General features: G+C 47.5%; 1 protein-coding gene across 1 annotated transcript in view; it reads left to right on the forward strand.

The window, feature by feature from the left end:
- LOC140898849 (antigen WC1.1) overlaps positions 1 to 21,127 on the forward strand; it is a 44,800-nt gene that overhangs the window by 16,607 nt on the left and 7,066 nt on the right. Inside the window, exons 4-14 of the mRNA XM_073313377.2 lie at positions 3,845 to 4,159; positions 4,400 to 4,714; positions 10,034 to 10,351; positions 10,431 to 10,745; positions 13,812 to 14,121; positions 14,695 to 14,762; positions 14,838 to 15,151; positions 15,604 to 15,628; positions 16,054 to 16,089; positions 16,459 to 16,596; positions 19,134 to 19,229. Of these exons, the coding sequence (XP_073169478.2) occupies positions 3,845 to 4,159; positions 4,400 to 4,714; positions 10,034 to 10,351; positions 10,431 to 10,745; positions 13,812 to 14,121; positions 14,695 to 14,762; positions 14,838 to 15,151; positions 15,604 to 15,628; positions 16,054 to 16,089; positions 16,459 to 16,596; positions 19,134 to 19,229 (2,250 nt within the window). The remainder of the gene's footprint in view (positions 1 to 3,844; positions 4,160 to 4,399; positions 4,715 to 10,033; positions 10,352 to 10,430; positions 10,746 to 13,811; positions 14,122 to 14,694; positions 14,763 to 14,837; positions 15,152 to 15,603; positions 15,629 to 16,053; positions 16,090 to 16,458; positions 16,597 to 19,133; positions 19,230 to 21,127) is intronic.

Raw genomic sequence — 21,127 nt, forward strand, 5'->3', positions numbered from 1 at the left:
AGTCTGGCCTCCTGGGTAACAGGCTACAGAATTTAATCCAGTTACTCCTGAACTGAACCCAATAATTTTTGTTTGGCTAAAGCACATCTTTCAGAAAGGCATCCAGTCTTCATCTAAATACTTCAGGAGTGAATAATCTTCTGCTTCCCTTTTTAGTTTGTTCCAATGGTTAATTGTCCTCGCTATGGAAAATGTATGGCTTACTTCTAATATGAATTTCTCTGGCTTTAACTTCCAGCCATTTGTTCTTGTTTTGCCTTTCTCCACTAGAATAAGGAGGCCTCTACATACCAGTGTTTTGTCCCTGCGCAAGTACTTCTACACTAAAGTACTTATACAGTATAATCACATCATCTCTTGGTCTTCTTTATTAAAAATAAACAGACGGAGCTCCTGGAATCTCTCACTACAAGGCGTATTTTCAAGCCCTTAAATCATCTTTGTGGCTCTTCTCTGCACCCTTTCCATTTTTTTTTAACATCCTTCTTAAAATGTGGACAACACACTGGATGCGGTATCGGTCTCACCATACTGTATACAGAGGTAAAATCATGTCCTTGGTCAGAAATTATCCAACAAAATAGAGCTTCATTGGAAAATGCTGGTTTGTTGAACTGGACATTTCCCATGAAAGTGAGTCGGGTGCAATGAACTTTCTCTAGACCACAGGCAGGGTTGTGGCAGAAACCTGCATGGTTAAGTGCCAGCTGGCTTGGGGAGCTCCAGCCAGCCCTGTCATGCAGACTGCCTTGGGGCCAGGTATTCCAGTCTTCTCAGGTCAGCTGCTCTGGGATAGCTGCACCATGTAGACTGCCCCAAGACCAGAGACCCTGGTCTTCTATCGTCTGCAGCTCCAGGGCAACCCTGCCATGGAGAAGGGAGTCCCGGCTTTAACCAGGGCTCAGCTCCCAGCTCCACAGCAGGGAATTTAGAAATCCTGGGATGGGATCCTGATTCCCAGGGTCTGCGGCTCTGGGGCAGCCCTGCGTTGCAGACTACACCAGACTGGGGACCCCAGAGCTTTGAGACTCCCAGGCCAGCTGCCTATTTGGTACACCAGCTGGCCCAGGAGTCTGGAAGCCCAGGGGTCCCCAGTCCAAGGCAGTCTGCAATGCAAGAGAAATTGACATATTTGTTTTTCTCTTAGCACTGGTGAAACTGACAAGAATGTCAGTGTCACTCAGCATCTGCTGGTGTCCCTGGGAGCAAATTTCATGTCCGACACACCATGTGTTGGTTTTTCCAGAAGAAATTTTGGAGGGGATTTCTGGTTCACAGGAAGTTTTGAAATAGCAAAATTTCCTGTGAGCTGGAAATCCTGCATTTCAGCCAGCTCTTCTCACTGCTCCTCTGCTTAAACCTCCAAGGATCACCGTAGCCTTTTCACAGCATCACCCTGGGACCTCTAGTTCCATTGCTTGTCCACTACGACCCCTGCGAAGACCATGGGAAATATCTGTATGTTTACATATATTATGTGTACCTCTGTTTCTTTTATTGCTGATTTGCCATTTCCTACCAGGGTTCAAAGAGTAACTCCTTGCTTGGATCTCCCCACATGTCCCAGCAAGGCAGACAATGGCTGCAGAGAACCCAGTCACTGGTACTTAACTGACAATACGGGTGTCAAGGCCTTTGAACTTTTGCCTCTGACCAAGCTGGGCACAACCCCCCTAGCTTGGGAGAGGGGAGGGGCCCTTCAAGTGGGAAAGTTAAACAAAGAGCTTGGGAACTATGAAAAGGAGATCCCTGATGAACAGAGAGGGAGAGGCAGGGTCTGCAAGGAGATTGAAACCCAGTCCCCAGAAGCAGGGGTACCTGGGATAGGTTGGGCCAGCCCAGGTTTTGAGGGAAATGCTGAGGATTAGGTAAGACATATGCCCGTTGGCCTTTAGTTGCCTTAACACTTTTCTCTCTGGTCACTGTGTTCCTATGGATACATAAATAATATCACTCTCCTGGGCCTGGAACTATTCAATATTTTCATTAAAGATTTGGATGATGGAGTAGAAAATAAACTCATAAGATGTGTGGATGACACAAACCTGGGAGGGGTCACAAGCTCTTTGGATGAGAGTATTAGAATTCATAATGACCTTGATACATTGGAGAATTGGTTTGAAATCAGTAAATTAAAATTCAGTAAAGACAAGTACAAAGTACTAGACTTAGGAAGGAAAAATCAAAAGCAAAAAATCCAAAATGGGGAATAACTGACTAAGCAGCAGTTCTGCAGAAAATGTTCTGGGGTTATACTGGATCACAGACTGAAATGGGTGATGCTGTTTTGAAAACAGGAAATGTCATTCTGCATTTTATTAACAGAATTGTCATATGTAAGACAGAGGAGGTAATTGTCCTGCTGTACTCAGCACTGGTGAGGCCTCCGCTGCAGCAGTGTGTCCAGTTTTGGGCTCTCTCTCTACAATGGGTAGGTAGGACAAGAAGTAATCCACTTAGATTGCAGCAAGGGAGAGTCAGGTCAGATATTAGGAAAAACTTTCAAACTATAAGGATAGTTAAGTACTGGAACAAGGTACCAAGGGAGGTTGTGGAATCCCCGTTGTGACATTGCACTCCATATGTTTTATGGAAATATGCTTATGAGTGTGAATATGATGTAACTGGAATATGTTTTATGCAAAAGGTCTCATGTAATGTATCATAACAAAAGTTATAACCTACTGAATATATTCCTCCTATTTGTATGTATGTATCATTCTTGTATCTGAAGCTAGACATACGAAGTATGACTCTGAGGTCCGATTGTAATAATGCAAAGTGTGGGCCATTTATGGTGGTTTAGAATCTTGATGGCTCCGATTGACTGGGACAATTGGTTGTAGATTGTTTATTTACCTGCAAGCCTTCCTGTGTACGTGTGGGCCAGCCTGTGGGTAATGAACAATGAGGTCTCATATGACATCCATCTTAAATCTGGTACTGCTGCTGAGCAGTTTTTGGTTGAAGTCTGCAGCTTTTGGGGTGTGGACCAGATCTGGGTCTGTGTTGCAGCAGGCTAGCATGTCTGGCTCAACAAGGCAGGGTTCTGGAGTCCCAAGCTGGCGGGGAAAATGGGCTCAGAGGTAATTTCAGAATGTGAGGTGACTGTCCCAAGGGGGTGTCTGTGACCGAACCCGTCACACACATCATTGGTGACTTTTAAGAACAAGTTAGACAAACATCTATCAGGGATGGACTAGGTATACAAAACCTGTCTTGGTGTGAGGGGATGGACTAGATGACTTTGTGAGGTTCCTTCCATTCCTACATTTCTATTTATTCCAAGATTTTATAAGATATTCAGGCCTGATGATTTTTTAAAAAAGTTTATCCCTACTAGATACTGTTTAACATCCTCCTTAGTTACCAACAGACTGCAGAGTGGTTCACCCTCTTCACATACTTTGAATACACATCCTGCTTCTATTCAAAACCGGAAATGTTTATTAAACACTTCTGTCTTATTTGCATCATTATAAACTATTTTACCATCTCCATTTGTAATGGGCTACACCTTTGTTAGGATTTGTTTGTTTGTCTTTACTCCTAATATACTGAAAAAAAGGGTCATTATTGTTCCTAGCCCTGCCAACTGTGGAGTTTTCCCTGATAGCTTTAGCATCCCTTATTGATTTTCTACATCTCAGAACTTCCAATGTATATCGATTGCTATTAAATTCCCCTCTCTCCATTTGCTGTACTTTGTTTTTTTAAAAATGTCTAATTGCCGCCTGCACTGTCCCACTGCACCAGGACGGGCTTTTGGCCAAAGTTCTAAGGCAGCGGAACACCTAACTCCCTAAGGCCCCTTTGTAATTTTCATCCTTCATTGGCTTTCTAGGACACCTTGAGCTCCAGCTGGTTGGAGGGAACAGTGCCTGCTCAGGACGTGTGGAAGTAAGACATGGAGACACCTGGGCTACAATCTGTGATGCACACTTTGATCTCAAAGCTGCCAGTGTTATCTGTAATGGACTAGAGTGTGGAACAGCTCTATCTATCCCAGGAAGAGCTCATTTCCGAGAAGGACATGGACCAATCTGGACTGAGGAATTCCAGTGTGTAGGGAATGAGTCACACCTCATGTACTGTCCCAGGATATCACACGGAAGTCATACGTGCTCACATGCAAATGATGCAAGTGTCATATGCTCACGTAAGAATTTGGCACAATGTCTCTAAAATCCCAGTGGTGTGTATTCTAGAATAGGGTGCAGCAAAAAAAATGATCTCACTCTGTAGGGAGCTGGGATAACAAAGCTGCTATCAGCTTCCAGTAAAACCTAAACTCAATGTAATGGGAATGGGTTCAATCCCCCCAACTTTCCTTTCCTTTATTATTTAATATAAAATATCTTAAATGCTCCCTCTCTAAAACCTTCTCCCTTCTCCCCAGGGCTCACAGGGTTCCGGCTGGTGAATGGCAGCACAGCGTGCTCAGGGAGGGTGGAGATCCAGGTTCTTGGTGCCTGGGGAACCCTCTGTGACTCACGCTGGGATTTACCAGACGCCAACGTTCTCTGTCGTCAGCTCGACTGCGGATTCGCTGTATCAGCCCCAGGAGGAGGGTATTTTGGGAAGGGAACTGGCTCTGTCTGGACAGACACATTTCACTGCAAAGGGACTGAAACCCATTTGGGCCATTGCCCTGTTACTGCCCTGGGGGCCTCTCCGGGCTCACACGACAATGATGCCGGTGTGATTTGCTCAGGTAAGTGCAAGAGAGATGCTGGATTAAGGACACCTGCCCCTCAGTGTGTGATGCTGCCCCAGAGCAGGGGAACCTCAGGACACAGCAAGGGGAGGGGGAGCTAGATCCTAAAGCACAGAAAATAACAGTAAATGTATTAAAGATAACATTTAAGTCAATAATATCATCAGAAAAGAACAGTTGTGACTGGGGAAAGCCCTGGATTCTCCAGTAAAAACATCAGCAACTCTGTCCTCACGCAGGGCAGCGGAGCAGGGGCAGCACTTTGTCCTTTGGGTTACATCAATGTCACCGATTCATTGTCCCCAGCCTTCTCCAATAGTAATTAGAGGGGGAGCTGGTGGTGACTCCCAATATGGAGCTTGCTTCACACTTTCTATGATAAAATATTCTCTGCACCTTCTTGAGAAGCTCTCGCACCTTCCTTGATGGCTGGAGCCTTTGCAATTTGGGAAGGGGTCAGTGCTGGGGCCAGGGAGGTGCCTTCTCCTCCTGCAGTGAGATTCCTTCCAGGTTTGGCTGAATTATAAACTGCTGAAAATCAGCATTTCCCTTCTCTCACGTGAGTTCCTGGGGGTATTTTTGGTAGCCCACCACAGAGAAAGTAGTGCTTTCACTCACTGAGGTTTTTTTTACTTTTTTCACACTTTTCCAATTGAAAAAACTCCAAAGATTTTTTCCCCTGCTTTCTTACTTTCTTACACATTTTTACCTTTTTCTAACTTTTTACAGTGGAAGAAAAGATGAGCAGGGGATTGGACTAGATGACCTCCTCAGGTCTCTTCCAGTCCTAATATTCTGATTGTGTGAAAAAATAGAAAGGGGGTGGAAGTGGCAAACCTGTACATCCAAAACCTGGAATGGAAAATGGAATGTTTCATTTACCAAAAGTTGAAATGAATCAATATTTTAGTTAGAGTCCAAACAAAATTTTTCATTTCATTTCCACATCCCAGTATCTCAGATCTGTTTAAAAATTGAAATACTGCACTCAAAATACTTCACAGGAAAAATTTTCAGTTGTTGACCCTCTCTAATATTTAGCTTTTATAAAAATAAATAAACAGCATTATTTAGTTCATTTAGTCAAAGCCAAAGGCACAAGAATTAGAAAATACCAGAATTAAGGTTATCTATGTAATGTTAATTCAGTCCCCCACCCTCCCTTCTGCATATACATTATGATACAGTCTAATTGCATCAACATATTCTATTATTCTCACCTCCCCCAGCTCCTGCCTCCTTCAGTGCACAGGGAGGGTGGTGCTCAGGGAATGGAGGAGCTGTAGAATATTTCTTTTTATCCTCCTCATTCAACCTGTGACCCAGGGCCTTATTCACTCTACAGACCGTACAAATACTGCACTGAATACAGAATTATTAATTTCTTCATTGGCTTTTCTATTGTGCTCATTACAGTAGTGTGAGAATGCACCACAAACATTAATGAATTTGTCTTCATAACACCCCAGGAGATAGCAGACTCTTATGAGGTCCATTTCAAAAGTGACTTAGGCACTTAGAAGCCCAAGAATAACATTTTCAAAAGGCCTAAGTGACTTAGAGACTTAAATCCTATTTTCTCTAGTAACATAGGAGCCCAAGTTTCAGAGTAACAGCCGTGTTAGTCTGTATTCGCAAAAAGAAAAGGAGGACTTGTGGCACCTTAGAGACTAACCAATTTATTAGAGCATGAGCTTTCGTGAGCTACAGCTCACTTCCTCAGATGCATATCGTGGAAACTGCAGCAGGCTTTATATATACACAGAGAATATGAAACAATACCTATTCCCACCCCACTGTCCTGCTGGTAATAGCTTATCTAAAGTGATTTCCAGCACAAATCCAGGTTTTCTCACCCTCCACCCCCCCACACAAATTCACTCTCCTGCTGGTGATAGCCCAAGAACCATATAGACTTCTCCCTCTTGCTGCTTAAGTCACTTCTGAAAATGGCACTTAAGCTCCTACATCATTTAGCTGCTTTTGAAAATTGTGCTTACAACGATTAAAGCCCAAATTCCCAACTCACGACTTATTTGGGGTGATTGGGCAGCAACCTGAGACCCTCAGGGCCTGATTCTCCAGAGTACTCACCATTTCTGCAGAGTTTTATGTATTCAGAGTACTCTCCAGACATTAATAAAGCCTCACCAAACTCCAGGGAAGTAGGTGGGGAAGTATTATTATTAGCTCCTGTGACAGGTTGGATCACAGAAACCCCTTGGGGGCTGCCACCTGATGTGCCAAGACTACTTCTGCCCCTGCTTTCCCTGCCAGCTTAGGACTCCAGCACCCTGTCTAGCTGAGCCAGACATGCCAGTCTGCTCTAGCACAGACCCAGGGTCTGAAGCACGTGCCCCAAAGCTGCAGACTTAACTGAAAGCCATTAAGAAGTGTTCCCGTCTTTAACACTCAGATGCCCAACTCCCAATGGGGTCCAAACCACAAATAAATCTGTTTTACCTTGTATAAAGCTTATACAGGGTAAACTCATAAATTGTCCGCCCCCTATAACACTCAGAGAGGGATATGCACAGCTGTTTACCCCCCGCCCCCGGTATTAATACATACTCTGGGTTAATTAATAAGTAAAATGTGATTTTATTAAATACAGAAAGTAGGATTTAAGTGGTTCCAAGTAGTATCAGACAGAACAAAGTGAATTACCAAGTAAAATACAATAAAACACGCAAATCTAAGCCGAATCCAGATAAAATCTCACCCTCAGAGATGTTTTAATAAGTTTCTTTCACAGACTGGATGCTTACCTAGTCTGGGCACAATCTTTTCCCTGGTACATCCCTTGTTCCAGCTCAGGTGGTAGCGAGGGGATTTCTCATGATGGCTGCCCAGTTTGTTCTGTTCCACTCACTTATATATCTTTTGCATAAGGTGGGAATCCTTTGTCCCTCTCTGGGTTCCCACCCCTCCTTTTCAATGGAAAAGCACCAGGTTAAAGATGGATTCGAGTTCAGGTGCCAAGATCACATGTCACTGTAAGACTTCATTACCTGCTTGCCAGTATACAGGAAGATTTAGAAGTAAAACAGAGCCATCTACAGTCGATTGTCCTGGTTAATGGGAGCCATTAAGATTTCAAACCACCATGAATGGCCCACACTGTGCATAACTACAATAGGACCTCAGAGTTATATTTCATATTTCTAGTTTCAGATACATGAGTGATACATTTGTACAAATAGGATGACCACACTAAGTAGATTATAATCTTTGTAATGATACCTTACAAAAGACCTTTTGCATGAAGCATATTTCAGTTACATTATATTCACACTCATCAGCATACTTTCACAAAAGCATACAGAGTGCAATGTCACAGCTCCATTTTACAAACGGTAAAACGGAGAGAGAAAAGCCAAGTGACTTGCCCAAGGCAGTGAGTCAGCAGCGGAGACAGGATAAAACTCAGTGTTTTGACTTGCAGCCCTGTGCTCATTCCACCCGACCTCGCTGCCTGACTGCAGAAGAGCGGAGCAGCCACATCTTGTCTTGAGCCTAGCGGCAGTTGTGAATACTCAATACTTCTGCAAATCAGACCCCATAAAAACTGGCTTCAGAGACCTGCTCAGCATCACCTGTGAAGTCTGCAGCAGAGGCAGGAACAGAACTGAGCTTGGCAGGCACCCAAAGCTGAGGCTGCCCGGGGCACACAGGCTGCGGGGCGTGCCTAGGGTAACCAGATAGGAAATGTGAAAAATTGGACACGTGGTGGGAAGTAATAGGCACCTATATGAGAAAAAGCCCCAAATATCAGGACTGTCTCTAGAAAATCAACACATCTGGTCACCTAGAGGTGCCTTTTCTGCAAAGGGGGGTCCCACTAGGGCTCGAGTTCTACTCACCCTTCCAGACCCTGGCTCAGTGTCCGTCAGCCCAGCCACGTCCCTTTCCTGCCGGTGCCGGGAGCTGCTGCCCCAGTCTCCAGCCCCAGCACTAGCCCCACGCAGACCTGCCCTCAGGAGGCACACCCCACGCGGGGCTAGTGCTGCGGTCAGAGACCAGGGAAGCAGCGCACGGCGCCAACAGGAGAAAGATGCGGCCAGACTGACGGACACCGAGCTGGTGGTGGGAGTCCCAGCCTGTGGATTCGGGGAGCTCCGGCCCTGATTTGGGTGGGTCTGGATACTAACCGGGTGGACCACGGCCCACCCGTGGCTACCCCTGCACTACATTAGCTGCATGCAGGCAGTCTCCTGGTCCAGTCTCTGGGCGAACTCCTGGCTCCATTGAAGTCAAAGGAGGTTTTACCATTGCCGTCAGTGGGGCCAGGATTTCACTCTTAGCCTTGAAATGTTATTTGGCTACTGAGATCCTTGAGCTGGTTGGATCCAGTGCGCACACACTGCACCCGTCAGGTCGCCATACTAGTACATACTGTACCCGGCACAGCCAGTGGGTGTGCCCTGCACTGACTCTGCTGTTGTCTTTTAACATGGTCAGTCTCTCCTGGCTGCACCTGGGTCTGAACTCGGGGAGTAATTCCTAGTTTACCACCTTGCTGTAGGACTCTCTGATTCTGGGACACACACAAATACCGAGATTCACATCCCAAGGGAGTCACAATATTCATGAAGAGAGCATGTCTCCTTCTCTGACCCACACACAACGTACTTAGTGTGGTGTGAATTGATCAGCTGGAATCTCACGTTGGACTCAGAGATGACACCACACTTCAGGGGACAGCTCCAGTCAGAACCACCAGTGCCAGGAACTATCTAACACTAGGAGCTCCTGCACTGGATCCACGTGAACCAAGAAAGTTGCTACTGAACAGATATCAGAGGGAACTAAGGGAATTTACCAAAAATAACCTGTTCCTGGCCACCATGAACACTGCTCTTCCATTGGCCAAACTCCCTCAAGGCAAACTTGCCTAAATCATTCACAACCCACCCACTCAGTGCTTGTGCAGACACCATTCACTGGCTTCCAGGCATTTAAGCCTGGATAAAGTGACTACAAACCTCAGCAGCCATTCCACCACCACACACAGAGACTATTTTCCCAATCAGTAATCGGCAGGAATTCCCTTGCTCACTCATTTAGAGAGTCCGTTGGCAAGCCCTTGTGTCAAGCTCAGAGTTTTACAATCCTCATAGCACCTTCCACTTATAGATTCATAGGAATAAGTGTCTTCTGACAGAGGTTGTTCCCTTTAACTCTGTGACACACTCTGATCACTGGCTTCTGCCTTCTTATTGAGAAACAGTCCATAATTTCATGCACACTCTGTATTATTTCTAGTGTATAACAGAGCGTGTTCTTCATTGTGTTTCCCATCTCTCCTGAGCCCAGGTCACTCTGAATCACTCAGACTTCTGAATGGAGAGAGCCGGTGCGATGGGAGAGTGGAGATTTCCCTCCGTGGTGTGTGGGGCAGAGTGCTGGATGACCAGTGGGACATGAATGATGCCAGCGTGGTGTGCAGGGAGCTCCAGTGCGGAGTCGCTGAAAAAGCTTATACCCCCCCTAAGTCTGAGCAAGGAACGGGTGCTGTGGGGCTGAGAAGGGTCCACTGTGCAGGAAATGAGACTCGTCTGACTCTCTGTGACAACTCCACATCTGAGACAGCCCAGACAAGAATTGCTGAGGACATCGGTGTCATTTGCTCAGGTGATTCATTTCCAAATCTCACAAACATTTTCTGTTTAGTTCGAAAATACATATTAACAGCTGCAATCTATCCCTGCAGGGAGCCGGCGGATCAGACTAGTGAATGGGACAGGTCGCTGTGCCGGGAGAGTGGAGATTTATTACAATGGCCGCTGGGGGACGGTCTGTGATGATTCCTGGGATCTATCAGACTCCGACGTCGTTTGCAAACAACTGGGATGTGGACGTGCCATCAATGCAACTGTCTCTGCTCATTATGGGCAAGGATCCGGGCAGATCTGGCTGGATGATGTGAACTGCGCTGGGAACGAATCCAGTCTCTGGGTGTGTCCTTCCAGGGGCTGGGGCCAACATAACTGCAGACACGAAGAGGACGCGGGAGTTCTCTGCTCAGGTCTGTTCTGGGAATGCTCTCGTGAGCTGTGTTACCGGGCAATGTAATGGAGGGTGCAGATGTTTAAGGAGATTGCTGAGAATGACACTCTCCCTGACTGTCTCTGCCTCCCTTTCCTTTGTGTAACTACCTACCAGGGTCACCATTAGAAAGTCCTCAGCTCTCACCCAGCAGTACTGGAGATATTGCAAGATTTCCTAATGTTAGAATGCTGCATCTCAGGTATCTAAAGGAGATTGTATCACAGAAAGCAATGACTGAAAAGGATGTAGGATCCTAGTGGAGAAATAACAGAACATGACTCCCAGTGCCGTGTATGGCAAAACGGGGCTAATGCAAACCTTGGATGTATAAACAGGGGAGTAGTGAGGAGCGGTGAGGACTAGATTTTACTGTTGTATATGGCACTGGTGAGACAAATGCTGGAATACTGTGTCCAGTTCTGATGTCCACAAAAATTTGAGATGGAGCAGAGAAGTGCCACAAAAGTGATCTGAGGGCTTGAAGAAAAGCTTTACGGTGAGAGATTTAAGATGCTGAATCTGTTTAGCTTATCAAAATGATCAAGAGGCAACTTGATTACAGGGCATAAGTCCTGTCACAAGGAAAACATACCACTTACTAAAGAAAAGGAGTACTTGTGGCACCTTAGAGACTAACCAATTTATTTGAGCATGAGCTTTCGTGAGCTACAGCTCACTTCACCGATGAAGTGAGCTGTAGCTCACGAAAGCTTATGCTCTAATAAATTGGTTAGTCTCTAAGGTGCCACAAGTACTCCTTTTCTTTTTGCGAATACAGACTAACACGGCTGTTACTCTGAAACACTTCCTAAAGGGCTCTTTAATATAATGCAGAAAGGCAGAACAAGAGTCGATGGCTGGAAGCTGAAACCAGACAAATTCACCTCAGAAATAAGGCCCGGGTTTTTAACAGGGTGGGTGATGAACCATCGCTACAAACTACCAGGGAATGGTGCATTCTGCATCTCTTGAAGTCTTCCTGTCTAGACTGGATGCCTTTCTGGAAGCTATGCTTACATCAAACTCAAGTTATTAGGCTCTATGCAGCTGTTTTACAGACAGTCAAATTATTTGATCTCATGATCCCTGTCACACTTTGTGAAGTGGCTCACGGCACTGAGTGCCCACCTCAGGGCAGATGGTGAGAAACAGGGCAGTACTCCAAACTGCTGGTGTGTTCTATAAGTAGATTTCACCAAGCTAGGAACAGATGTGAACTCCTGGACCATTGTTCCCTCTACTTTTTAAATCCATGTGTGGAATGAATTTTTTTCTGTGCACCAGCCTAGAGGTGATGTGTGGTGGGGTTGGGGCTGAGGGGTTCAGCATGTGGGAGGCAGCTCAGGGCTGGGGCAGAGGGTGGCGGTGCACAGGGTGAGGGCTCTGGCTGGAAGTGCGGGCTCTGGGGTGGGGCTGGGGATGAGGGGTTTGGGGTTGTGAGGGGGCTCAGGGCTGGGGCAGAAGGTTGGAGTGTGGGGGCTGAGGGCTCTGGCTAGGGGTGAGGGCTCTGGGGTGGGCCTGGGGATGAGGGGCTCAGGGTGCAGGAGGGGGCTCAGGGCTGGGGCAGAGAGTTGGAGTACAGGGGGGAGTGAGGGCTCCACTGGGGACGGGGCTATGGGGTGGGGACATGGATGAAGGGTTTGGGGTGCAGGCTGCCCTGGGGCTGCAGTCGGGAGCAAGAACTCCCCCCAGCCCTCTCCTGCTGCAGCAGCCTGAGGCCAGGGGAGAGGCGCCTCTTTCCCTCCTGCAGCAGCTCCAGGGGACAGGCGCCTCTCCAGTCCAGGCCCGGGTGGCTGTGTGCCCTTGATAGCCTGCGGTGCGGACACATGGCTGTGCAGCTGAGAGGAAACTTAGCCCTGGATCACTAAATCTATCTCACCATGGAGTCACAGACAATCCCCATAGACTCTCCAATCTGTCTTGTCACCCAGATGAACTGGGCTTAGTGATAATTGGTCACTTACACCAAAAATCACACCACATTCAGGTTTCTTTCAATCCCAAGAGACCAGTCACCTACTCAGATCAGCTGGTACCTTAGATCTTACACCAGAGACGATGCCTGTCGCCAATCCTGTAATAAACTATAGACAGGTTTATTCACTGGGAAAAAGAACTAAAATGGCTATTTACAAGGTTAAAGCAAGCAATCACCTACACACAAATGAGACACCATTTACACCAGAGTAGTGACAGAGTTGTAGTGATCTGTCAATTCCAAATGTCCTTCAGCGCTGACCCAGGGGTAACCCCGTGGGATCTCGGACTTCAGTTTGGTGTCTCTAGCCCTGTCACAGTTCAAAAAACCAAAAGGATGAAAAATTGTCACATTGACTATTTTTATTTCCCTCTTCCAGCTTTCAAAGCGATGGGACCAGGCCATCTGCAGGTACTGCGCCCTGGGGGGAATAAGGCCATTAACCAATCCTTTATATTGTGATGATCCTTGATGGTCCTTCTGATTTTGATAGTCTTTGGGGATGGAGAGGGGGGGATGATTCCTGTGCCTGAGTTCACAAGTTCAGAGCCAACATTTTCAGTTATAAAGCAACATTTACATTTTTTTTTTGTAGCATGGACCACTGAGATTACAAGTGAGATTAATGCCTGCAGCAACTAACCACCATTTCATAGAGTCGAAGCACAAAATACATTCTTACAAGACTAATACCTGTTTTGAGCAAAACTAACAAATAAGTGACCTGGCCTGGTCTCCAGCTACGAGATTGTCAGTTCTCAGCTAATGCCTGCAGCCTGGGCAAGAGCTGGCATCTGGCCTGCCAATATCTCAATCCTCTCTGGCCTCTATCAATTAAAATCTGTATGTAGCTGCTGGTAAATGATGGCCTTCCGGAGATACCCACTGTATTTCTAGGGGGCCTGTGGTGTCGAAAAGAGTCTCTGATTCTTTGAATGCTTCTGAGACTTGCTCCTGCAGAATGATGCACAGGATTGTTAGAAATTGCTGGGATTTCACTCTTCACACCCCATTTCATTTGAGAATCAGATGATTTAAATTCCCCTTTTGTGAATTTCCTTCTAGAGTTCACAGATCTGAGGCTGGTGAGCGACAGTAACTGTGCTGGGCGGCTGGAGGTTTTCTACAATGGGACGTGGGGCAGTGTTTGCTCCAATCAGATGTCTGGAGTCACCCCAGCAATTGTCTGCAAACAGCTGAACTGTGGAGACGGAGGGCAGATTGCAAGAGACTTTGAATATGGACCAGGTTCTGGTCCCACGTGGCTGGACCACGTTGCATGCAGTGAGCAGCACAGCTCCCTCTGGCAGTGCCCATCAGAGCCCTGGGATCCAAAGTCATGTGATAACCGAGCAGAAGAGACCCATATTTCTTGCACTGGTAATTCTGAAACTACCTGCATGCGCGTGTACAAACACACATGTACGCGATGTGTTTAATTAATTGAAGGGTTATGATAGATCTTTTGTTTGTGTTCACATCTCAGTGGAGGTAGATTTAAATTCTCAACACAAGATACAAACATATTTTCACAGTCTTTTATAGGAATAACCATTTGTCTGATTAACAACAAACATGGAAGTTAATCAATTAATTTTAAAAGAGACCGGTGTTAGACACTGCGATAAAGTAGTCTGAAAGCCGAGAAAAGCCTCTCCCTAGAGACCGTCATGAGGCAGCTCTGTGGTTATTAATCCTTTTGGGATGAACAATCAGAGATGGGCCCAGGCTGTGCAGTTTGGCTCAGAACTGGAATCCCCCACAAGTCTGGGTGCATGTCGGCCTGTGTGTCTGAGTAACAGCTGAATAGCAAATTAATTAGGTATTGAATGACCCAGAGTTCACATTTCAGTTCAGATGGTGCTGAAATTAGGGGTTTAAAATACAGATAAATTCTCCTCCCACATCACACACACAACCCAGTGCATTCACCTCTGCACTTTCTCTCCACTGGAAAAAAAACAAAACCAACTCAGACCCTGTTTGCCGAATGCCCGAACTCTGCAAGCTGCACAGGTATCTCTGCTTCTCTCTGTCTCCCTCTTGGTCCCTAAGTTGTCCCAGTAACATGTGAGGTTTCTGCATTTCTAGACCAGGACAAGTTACGTGTCGCGGTAGGAGAGCACAGATGCTCGGGGAGAGTGGAGGTTTGGTACCGTGGCTTCTGGGGAACAGTTTGTGATGACTCCTGGGACATGGCGGATGCTAATGTTTTGTGTAAACAACTGGGCTGTGGCTCTCCTGTACCAGTCCCAGGCGAGGCTGCATTTGGCGAGGGGACTGGTCCCATCTGGGTGGAGACGTTGAATTGCAGAGGGACAGAGTCATCTCTCTGGGACTGTCCTGCCAGGCCCTGGGGTGAGAGCAACTGTGGTCATAAGGACAGGTTTCAGAGTAGCAGCCATGTTAGTCTGTATTCGCAAAAAGAAAAGGAGTACTGGGACCCTGTGGAAAAGCCCTGGTATTTAGCTCCCTTGCTGGGTCCCAAGGCCGGATGGGTGGGGAGGTGGACAGGCTCCCACTCCTGACCCCAACATATATGTCTGTGTGGAGTTTCCTGCGGTCAGGCCCCTGGGACCCCCAGTGGAAGCGGAAGGTGATGGTCAATGGGGAGACATTACTGGGGTGGTGAGACCCTGGGACAGAGACAACTGTTGTCAGGCCCCTGGTGGTGCAGCCTCAGAAGCTGAGGGTCTGTGTGAGCTGGATGAGGGTCCCAGGGAAGAAGCCCCTCGCCCTGCCTATGGCCCAGATCCCTGTGCAGACCCAGGAGGGGTGGAGCTGGCTGGTCGTTGGGGTTCTCCAGGATACCAGCTGTGAGAGCCACAAGTACTCCTTTTCTTTTTGTGGTCATAAGGAAGATGCTGCCGTGAATTGCTCAGGTGAGTGACAGGAGATGTTTCTGCTACATGCTGTAATTTTCAGGGAGGAGAATGGATCACCCCTGCCCCCCGCCTTTTGTCCCACACCAGGCCCTCCCATCTCCTGTGTGCTGGAGCATCCTGGATGTTGTGTGTTGGATCCTTTCTCATGTCAGATTGGCTCAGACATCAGCCCACAAGCACCCTGCATCCATCACAGGCCCCACTGTGCTGGTTTGTTACTAAAGTCCTCATTTCTGCACAGAGCACAAGGAACGTGGGCCCTAAATCACTATCAAACAGGCCCTTTGCTGCTGTGAAGGAGTCTGTGATGGTGACAGCTGCACAGTGCCCCCAGGGACTCTCAGAGTGAGATTCCCCCAGGGAACAAACACGTCACCTCCCCCTTGCTCCAGACTCCAACTCTCCTCCCTTTCCCTTTGCAGGTCTGACAGAGAGGACAGATTCTCTGAGTACCCCAGGTAAAGCATCTCCCTCCTCCCATCAAGGGTTAAATTTCCCTGGGGCTGGGTCACAGAGGAGGAGCTGCAAGCTGCAGCCTGAGGGAAGGAGCTCCTTTCCATGGCCTGTGACATCTGAGGGCGAATAACACCTGGGTGGGAGCTGCAGGCCCTGCTGAGCAGGAGGATTCCTGTCTGTTGGCTCCAGCTGACAGGGCAGGGCCAATGATTTAAAGAGCAGCCTGTGAGCTGCCCCCATGGTACACAGACTCTGTCCCAGCCCATTATCCTGCTGTCCTGGGCTGTGCAATGAGTGACTGGGGAGCTCCCTGGGGCCCCCCTGACTCTCACAGGCTAATCTCTCCCTGTTGCATGTTCATTTCCATCCAGCTCCCCTACGCCGTCCTGCGACCGACATTGGGAGAGTCACAGTACCCGTGGTCGTCTGCATTATCCTGGGGGCCCTGCTCTGCCTGGTCTTAATCATCCTGGGGGCGCAGGTGCAAAGTGCCAGGGCACAGCTCAGAGGTGGGTCCTGACTGTGTCACTGTGTGAAATGCCTCTGCAATAGCAGGGGAGCTGCAATGTGTCAGGGTGAGGGACGATACCAGGCTGGGTGGGGTGGCCGAGAGTGCCTAACTCTTCTCTCATTTATTATTTCATTAACTGTCTGGCAGTGGAACTCCCTAGCCATCAAATCTGGAGATGATACTAGCTAGGAAGGGTCACAGTTTCAGGGAAGCTGCACCTGTATCCCCCCACCTTCCGGTGATCCATTCCAGGAGTGCCCAGTCATGCCTCGGGCCTCCAGACCTCACCTGTCTCTGGGTAGAACCCCCCATCTCACCTCCTACTGACCAGGAGGCTTTAAGGCTGCACAGCCCCCTGCCTTCCACTGTGATACCCCCAGCAAACCAGTCTGCTTACAGGCCAGCCCCATGCTGTGCGTTCTCCCCAGGGCCTGTGAGCAGTGTATTGCCAGCAATCCCAAGTCACCACCCAGCTCTCTCTCAGCAGACTGCACCTTGTTAGTAGGATAAAAGCCTCGCAGAGAAAACATAAAAAGAAAAGGAGGACTTATGGCACCTTAGAGACTAACAAATTTATTTGAGCATAAGCTTTCTTGGGCTACAGCTCACTTCATCAGATACATGCAGTGGAAAATACAGTGAGGAGATTTTATATACACAGAGAACATGAAACAATGGGTGTTACCATACAGCAATGTAACAAGAGTGATCAGGTAAGAGTGATCTCCTGTTACCAGCAGGAGAGTGGGGGTTGGGGAACCTTTTGTCGTGATAATCAAGGTGGGCCAGGGGAAGTTTTTGTAGTGATAATCAAGGTGGGCCATTTCCACTAACTGCTTGATTATCACTACAAAAGGTCCCGACCCCCATCCCTGTCGTCGTCCCCCCCCCCCCCCAACCCTCCCTCCTGCTGGTAATAGCTCACCTTACCTGATCACTCTCTTTACAGTGTGTTTACCTTTCTGGAGTTGTTTTCAATCTCAGTGATCTATCTTAATCACCCTTCACCTCCCCCGGTCCCTCGCCCCCCCCCCCCCCCCCCCCCCCGAGACTGTTTTTCCTTCCCGGAGGAGCTGTGGAAATCCTCCCAGGTGCAGTAGAACACAATCATACACAAACCATTCACAAATTTACTAGAGTGGTTCCCAAAGATCCTGTGTGGGGCTGCAATATCTGTCACAGAGAGGGGTTCTGAATATCAGTGTGGTGAGACATCACGGAATGGGACCAAGAGAAATTGGACATCTTGTCAGGGGGAAAAAAGGTGTATAAAAATCGAGTTGTGGTAAATAGTTGCGAAGAGAGAGATCCAGTAGAAAGGACAATCTTAGGAAGGAGAAATGCTGGAAAGGAGTATTATACTATGTTGTACTCATAGGTGGCATTTAGAGGATTTTTTATCTATAAAACACAGAACAACATTAGCTACCAGCTGCTTGGAAAGAGGGAAGGGAATGAGATTGCCATCAACATACATGTAACATTGACAAATTTGCTGCAAGACAGTGATTCAAATCAGATCTCATGCTCCAGGGCTTCAGCCAGTCACCCGCAGGGGTCAGGAAGGAATTTGGGGAAGCCCCTATATTTGTTTTTCGTCTTGTTTTGTTTTGTTTCTTTTCCACATGCTCAGGGTCAAACCAATCGCCAGTTTTGGGGTCAGGAAGGAATTTTGCCACAGATCAGACTGGCAAAAAGGGACCTTGGGAGATTTTTATCTTCCTCTAAAGCATGGAGCCTGCCAGGATTATCTAAGCATCTCTCACCTCGTCAGTTCCCTGCCATTGTAGGGACCTTGGGCATCGGTGGTACCTTAGTCTCCAGGGTTGTCCCTATGGGGGTGCAGGGCCTGGGGCGGAAGTGACAAATCTGTCACTTTCGGGACCAACCCGTCAATTCCGGGACCGACTGCCCCAGCCAATCAGTCTGCCCTTGGGGGCCTCCAAAGCACGGGGTCTGGAGAGGTTACCCCGATTCGCTGTACCTAAGGGATGGCTCTGTTAGTCCCTCGTGTTTTCTACCTGTGGCACACAAGAGTTTATTCCCCTAAAGAAAGAAATGCTTTAGTCTAAGTGCATCTTTGGGCTCAAACCTAGGGGTATCTGGGTGAATTGCAGTGGCCTGTGTTATACAAGAGGTCAGACTAGATGTTCTAATGGTCCTGTCTGGCCTTAAAGTCGATGAAAAAAAAAAAGGTTATCATCATTTTGCAGATAAGTGTAAACACCAGTGTGGGGGAAGAATTATTTAAGCTGCTCCAAAGGGGAATAACCAGGAATAATGGGATGAGATTGAAAAGGGAACAGTTAAGATGAATGAGAGGAAGCTTTCTGACAGTGGTCTAGCCCTGGGAACCATCGTCAAAGGGATGCTGTGGAGAGGGACATTGTCCCTGTCACCTGGCTCATTTAAATCTAGCCTGGACACAGCAGTGGGAATGTGCTGTAGGGTTCAGGGGAGAGGGGTTGAATGAGCCACAGTGTTTCCCATTTCTGGTTTCTCTGACCCTGTGCAAACCCTGCCCTTTGTTTTCAGGCTCCAGAAGACCCTTGGATCCCTTCCCTGAGGCCGTGTACGAGGAGATTGATTATAACCTGATGAGAGAGAAGCAGGAGATGTTCAGTCGCTCAGGTCCGTGGGTCTCACTCTTAACAGGCAGCAGCTATCTAATGCCCTGTCCATCTGAGGCCCTGACCCAGAGTTAAATCACTGCAGCGTCAGCCCTGTGAGCTTGTCGCTGGAGCTGGGCACAAGTCTCCATTGCAAAATGTTTTGGTGAAAAATGCAGATTCAGAGACAGCGAAACATTTCACAAATTCCTGTCAATTTCACCCAATTGTTCCAAATACACACAGAACGATTCATTTCAATTCAACACTTTCTAAAGAAAACATTTTGGTTTTTTTCAATTTGATGTTACTTTTCCATCAGACATTTCCTTTAATTTTATCTGTCTGTCTATCTATCTATCTAAACCCCACATATCCAAAAGAACATCAAATGGTTTCATTCAACATAACACCTTTTTTTTAAACTTTTGCACTTGCCAAAATTTTAAAAAAGTCATTTTTGGCTCAACCCAAAACATTTTTATTGTATTATTATTATTGTTATTTTTACAATTGCCAAAGAACCAAAACATCTGTTTTTTGCCAAGCTCTAGCATCTGAGGTGAGACCAGCAGCTACTCATGTAGACTAACGTTGCCAGGAGTCCAGTTTTTAACCAGAATCCCCAGTGAAAAAGTGACCCTGGCGGCTCCAGTCAGCATTGCTGTCTGGGCTGTTAAAAGTCCAGTCGGTGGCACAGTGGGGCTAAGGCAGGCTCCCTGTCAAGATTCCTTCCCAACTCTGAACTCTAGGGTACAGATGTGGGGACCTGCATGAAAACCTCCTAAGCTTACTTTTATCAGCTTAGGTTAACACTTCCCCAAGGTACAAATTAATTTTATCCTTTGCCCTTGGAATATCCACTGCCACCACCAAACTCTAACTGGGTTTACTGGGAAACGTAGTTTGGACATGTCTTTCCCCAAAAAATCCTCCCAACCCTTGCACCCCACTTCCTGGGGAAGGTTTGGTAAAAATCCTCACCAATTTGCATAGGTGACCACAGACCCAAACCCTTGGATCTTAGAACAATGAAAAAGCATTCAGTTTTCTTACAAGAAGACTTTTAATAGAAGTAAAGGAATCACCTCTGTAAAATCAGGATGGTAGACACCTTACAGGGTAATTAGATTCAAAACATAGAGAATCCCTCTAGGCAAAACCCTAAGTTACAAAAAAGACACACAGACAGGGATAGTCATTCTATTCAGCAGAGTTCTTTTCTCAGCCATTTAAAGAAATCATAATCTGACACATACCTAGCTAGATTACTTACTAAAAGTTCTAAGACTCCATTCCTGTTCTGTCCCTGGCAAAAGCAGCATACAGACAGACCCAGACCCTTTGTTTCTCTCCCTCCTCCCAGCTTTTGAAAGTATCTTGTCTCCTCATGGGTCATTTTGGTCAGGTGCCAGCGAGGTTACCTTTAGCTTCTTAACCCTTTACAGGTGAGAGGATTTTTCCTCTGGCCAGGAGGGATTTTAAAGGGGTTTTCCCTTCCCTTTATATTTATGACAATCCCTATCTGCCCTGGCTCCATGCAGCTCCCAGAAGTGTCTGGCATGTCCCTGTGGCCCCTAGGCACAGGGGCACCCATGGAAGCTCCGCACGCTGCCCCTGCCTCAAGCGCCAGCTCCATTGCTCCCATTGGCTGAGAACCAGCCGGATCCCACACCCCGAATCCCCTGTTCCAGTTCGGAACCCCGCTCCCACACCCTCACTCCCTCCCCGACCCTGCACCCTCCACCCGCACCCCAACCCCCTGCCCAGGCTCTGAGCCGCCTCCCGCACCCAAACTCCCTCCTGGAACCTGCACCCTGCACCCCCTCCTGAACCTCAACCCCCTGCCCCAGCCCTGATCATCCTCCTGCATCCCAAACCCCTCATCCCTGGCCCCACCCCAGAGCCCACACCCCCAGC

Source organism: Lepidochelys kempii, chromosome 1 (assembly GCF_965140285.1).
Source record: "Lepidochelys kempii isolate rLepKem1 chromosome 1, rLepKem1.hap1, whole genome shotgun sequence".
NCBI lineage: Eukaryota > Metazoa > Chordata > Testudines > Cheloniidae > Lepidochelys > Lepidochelys kempii.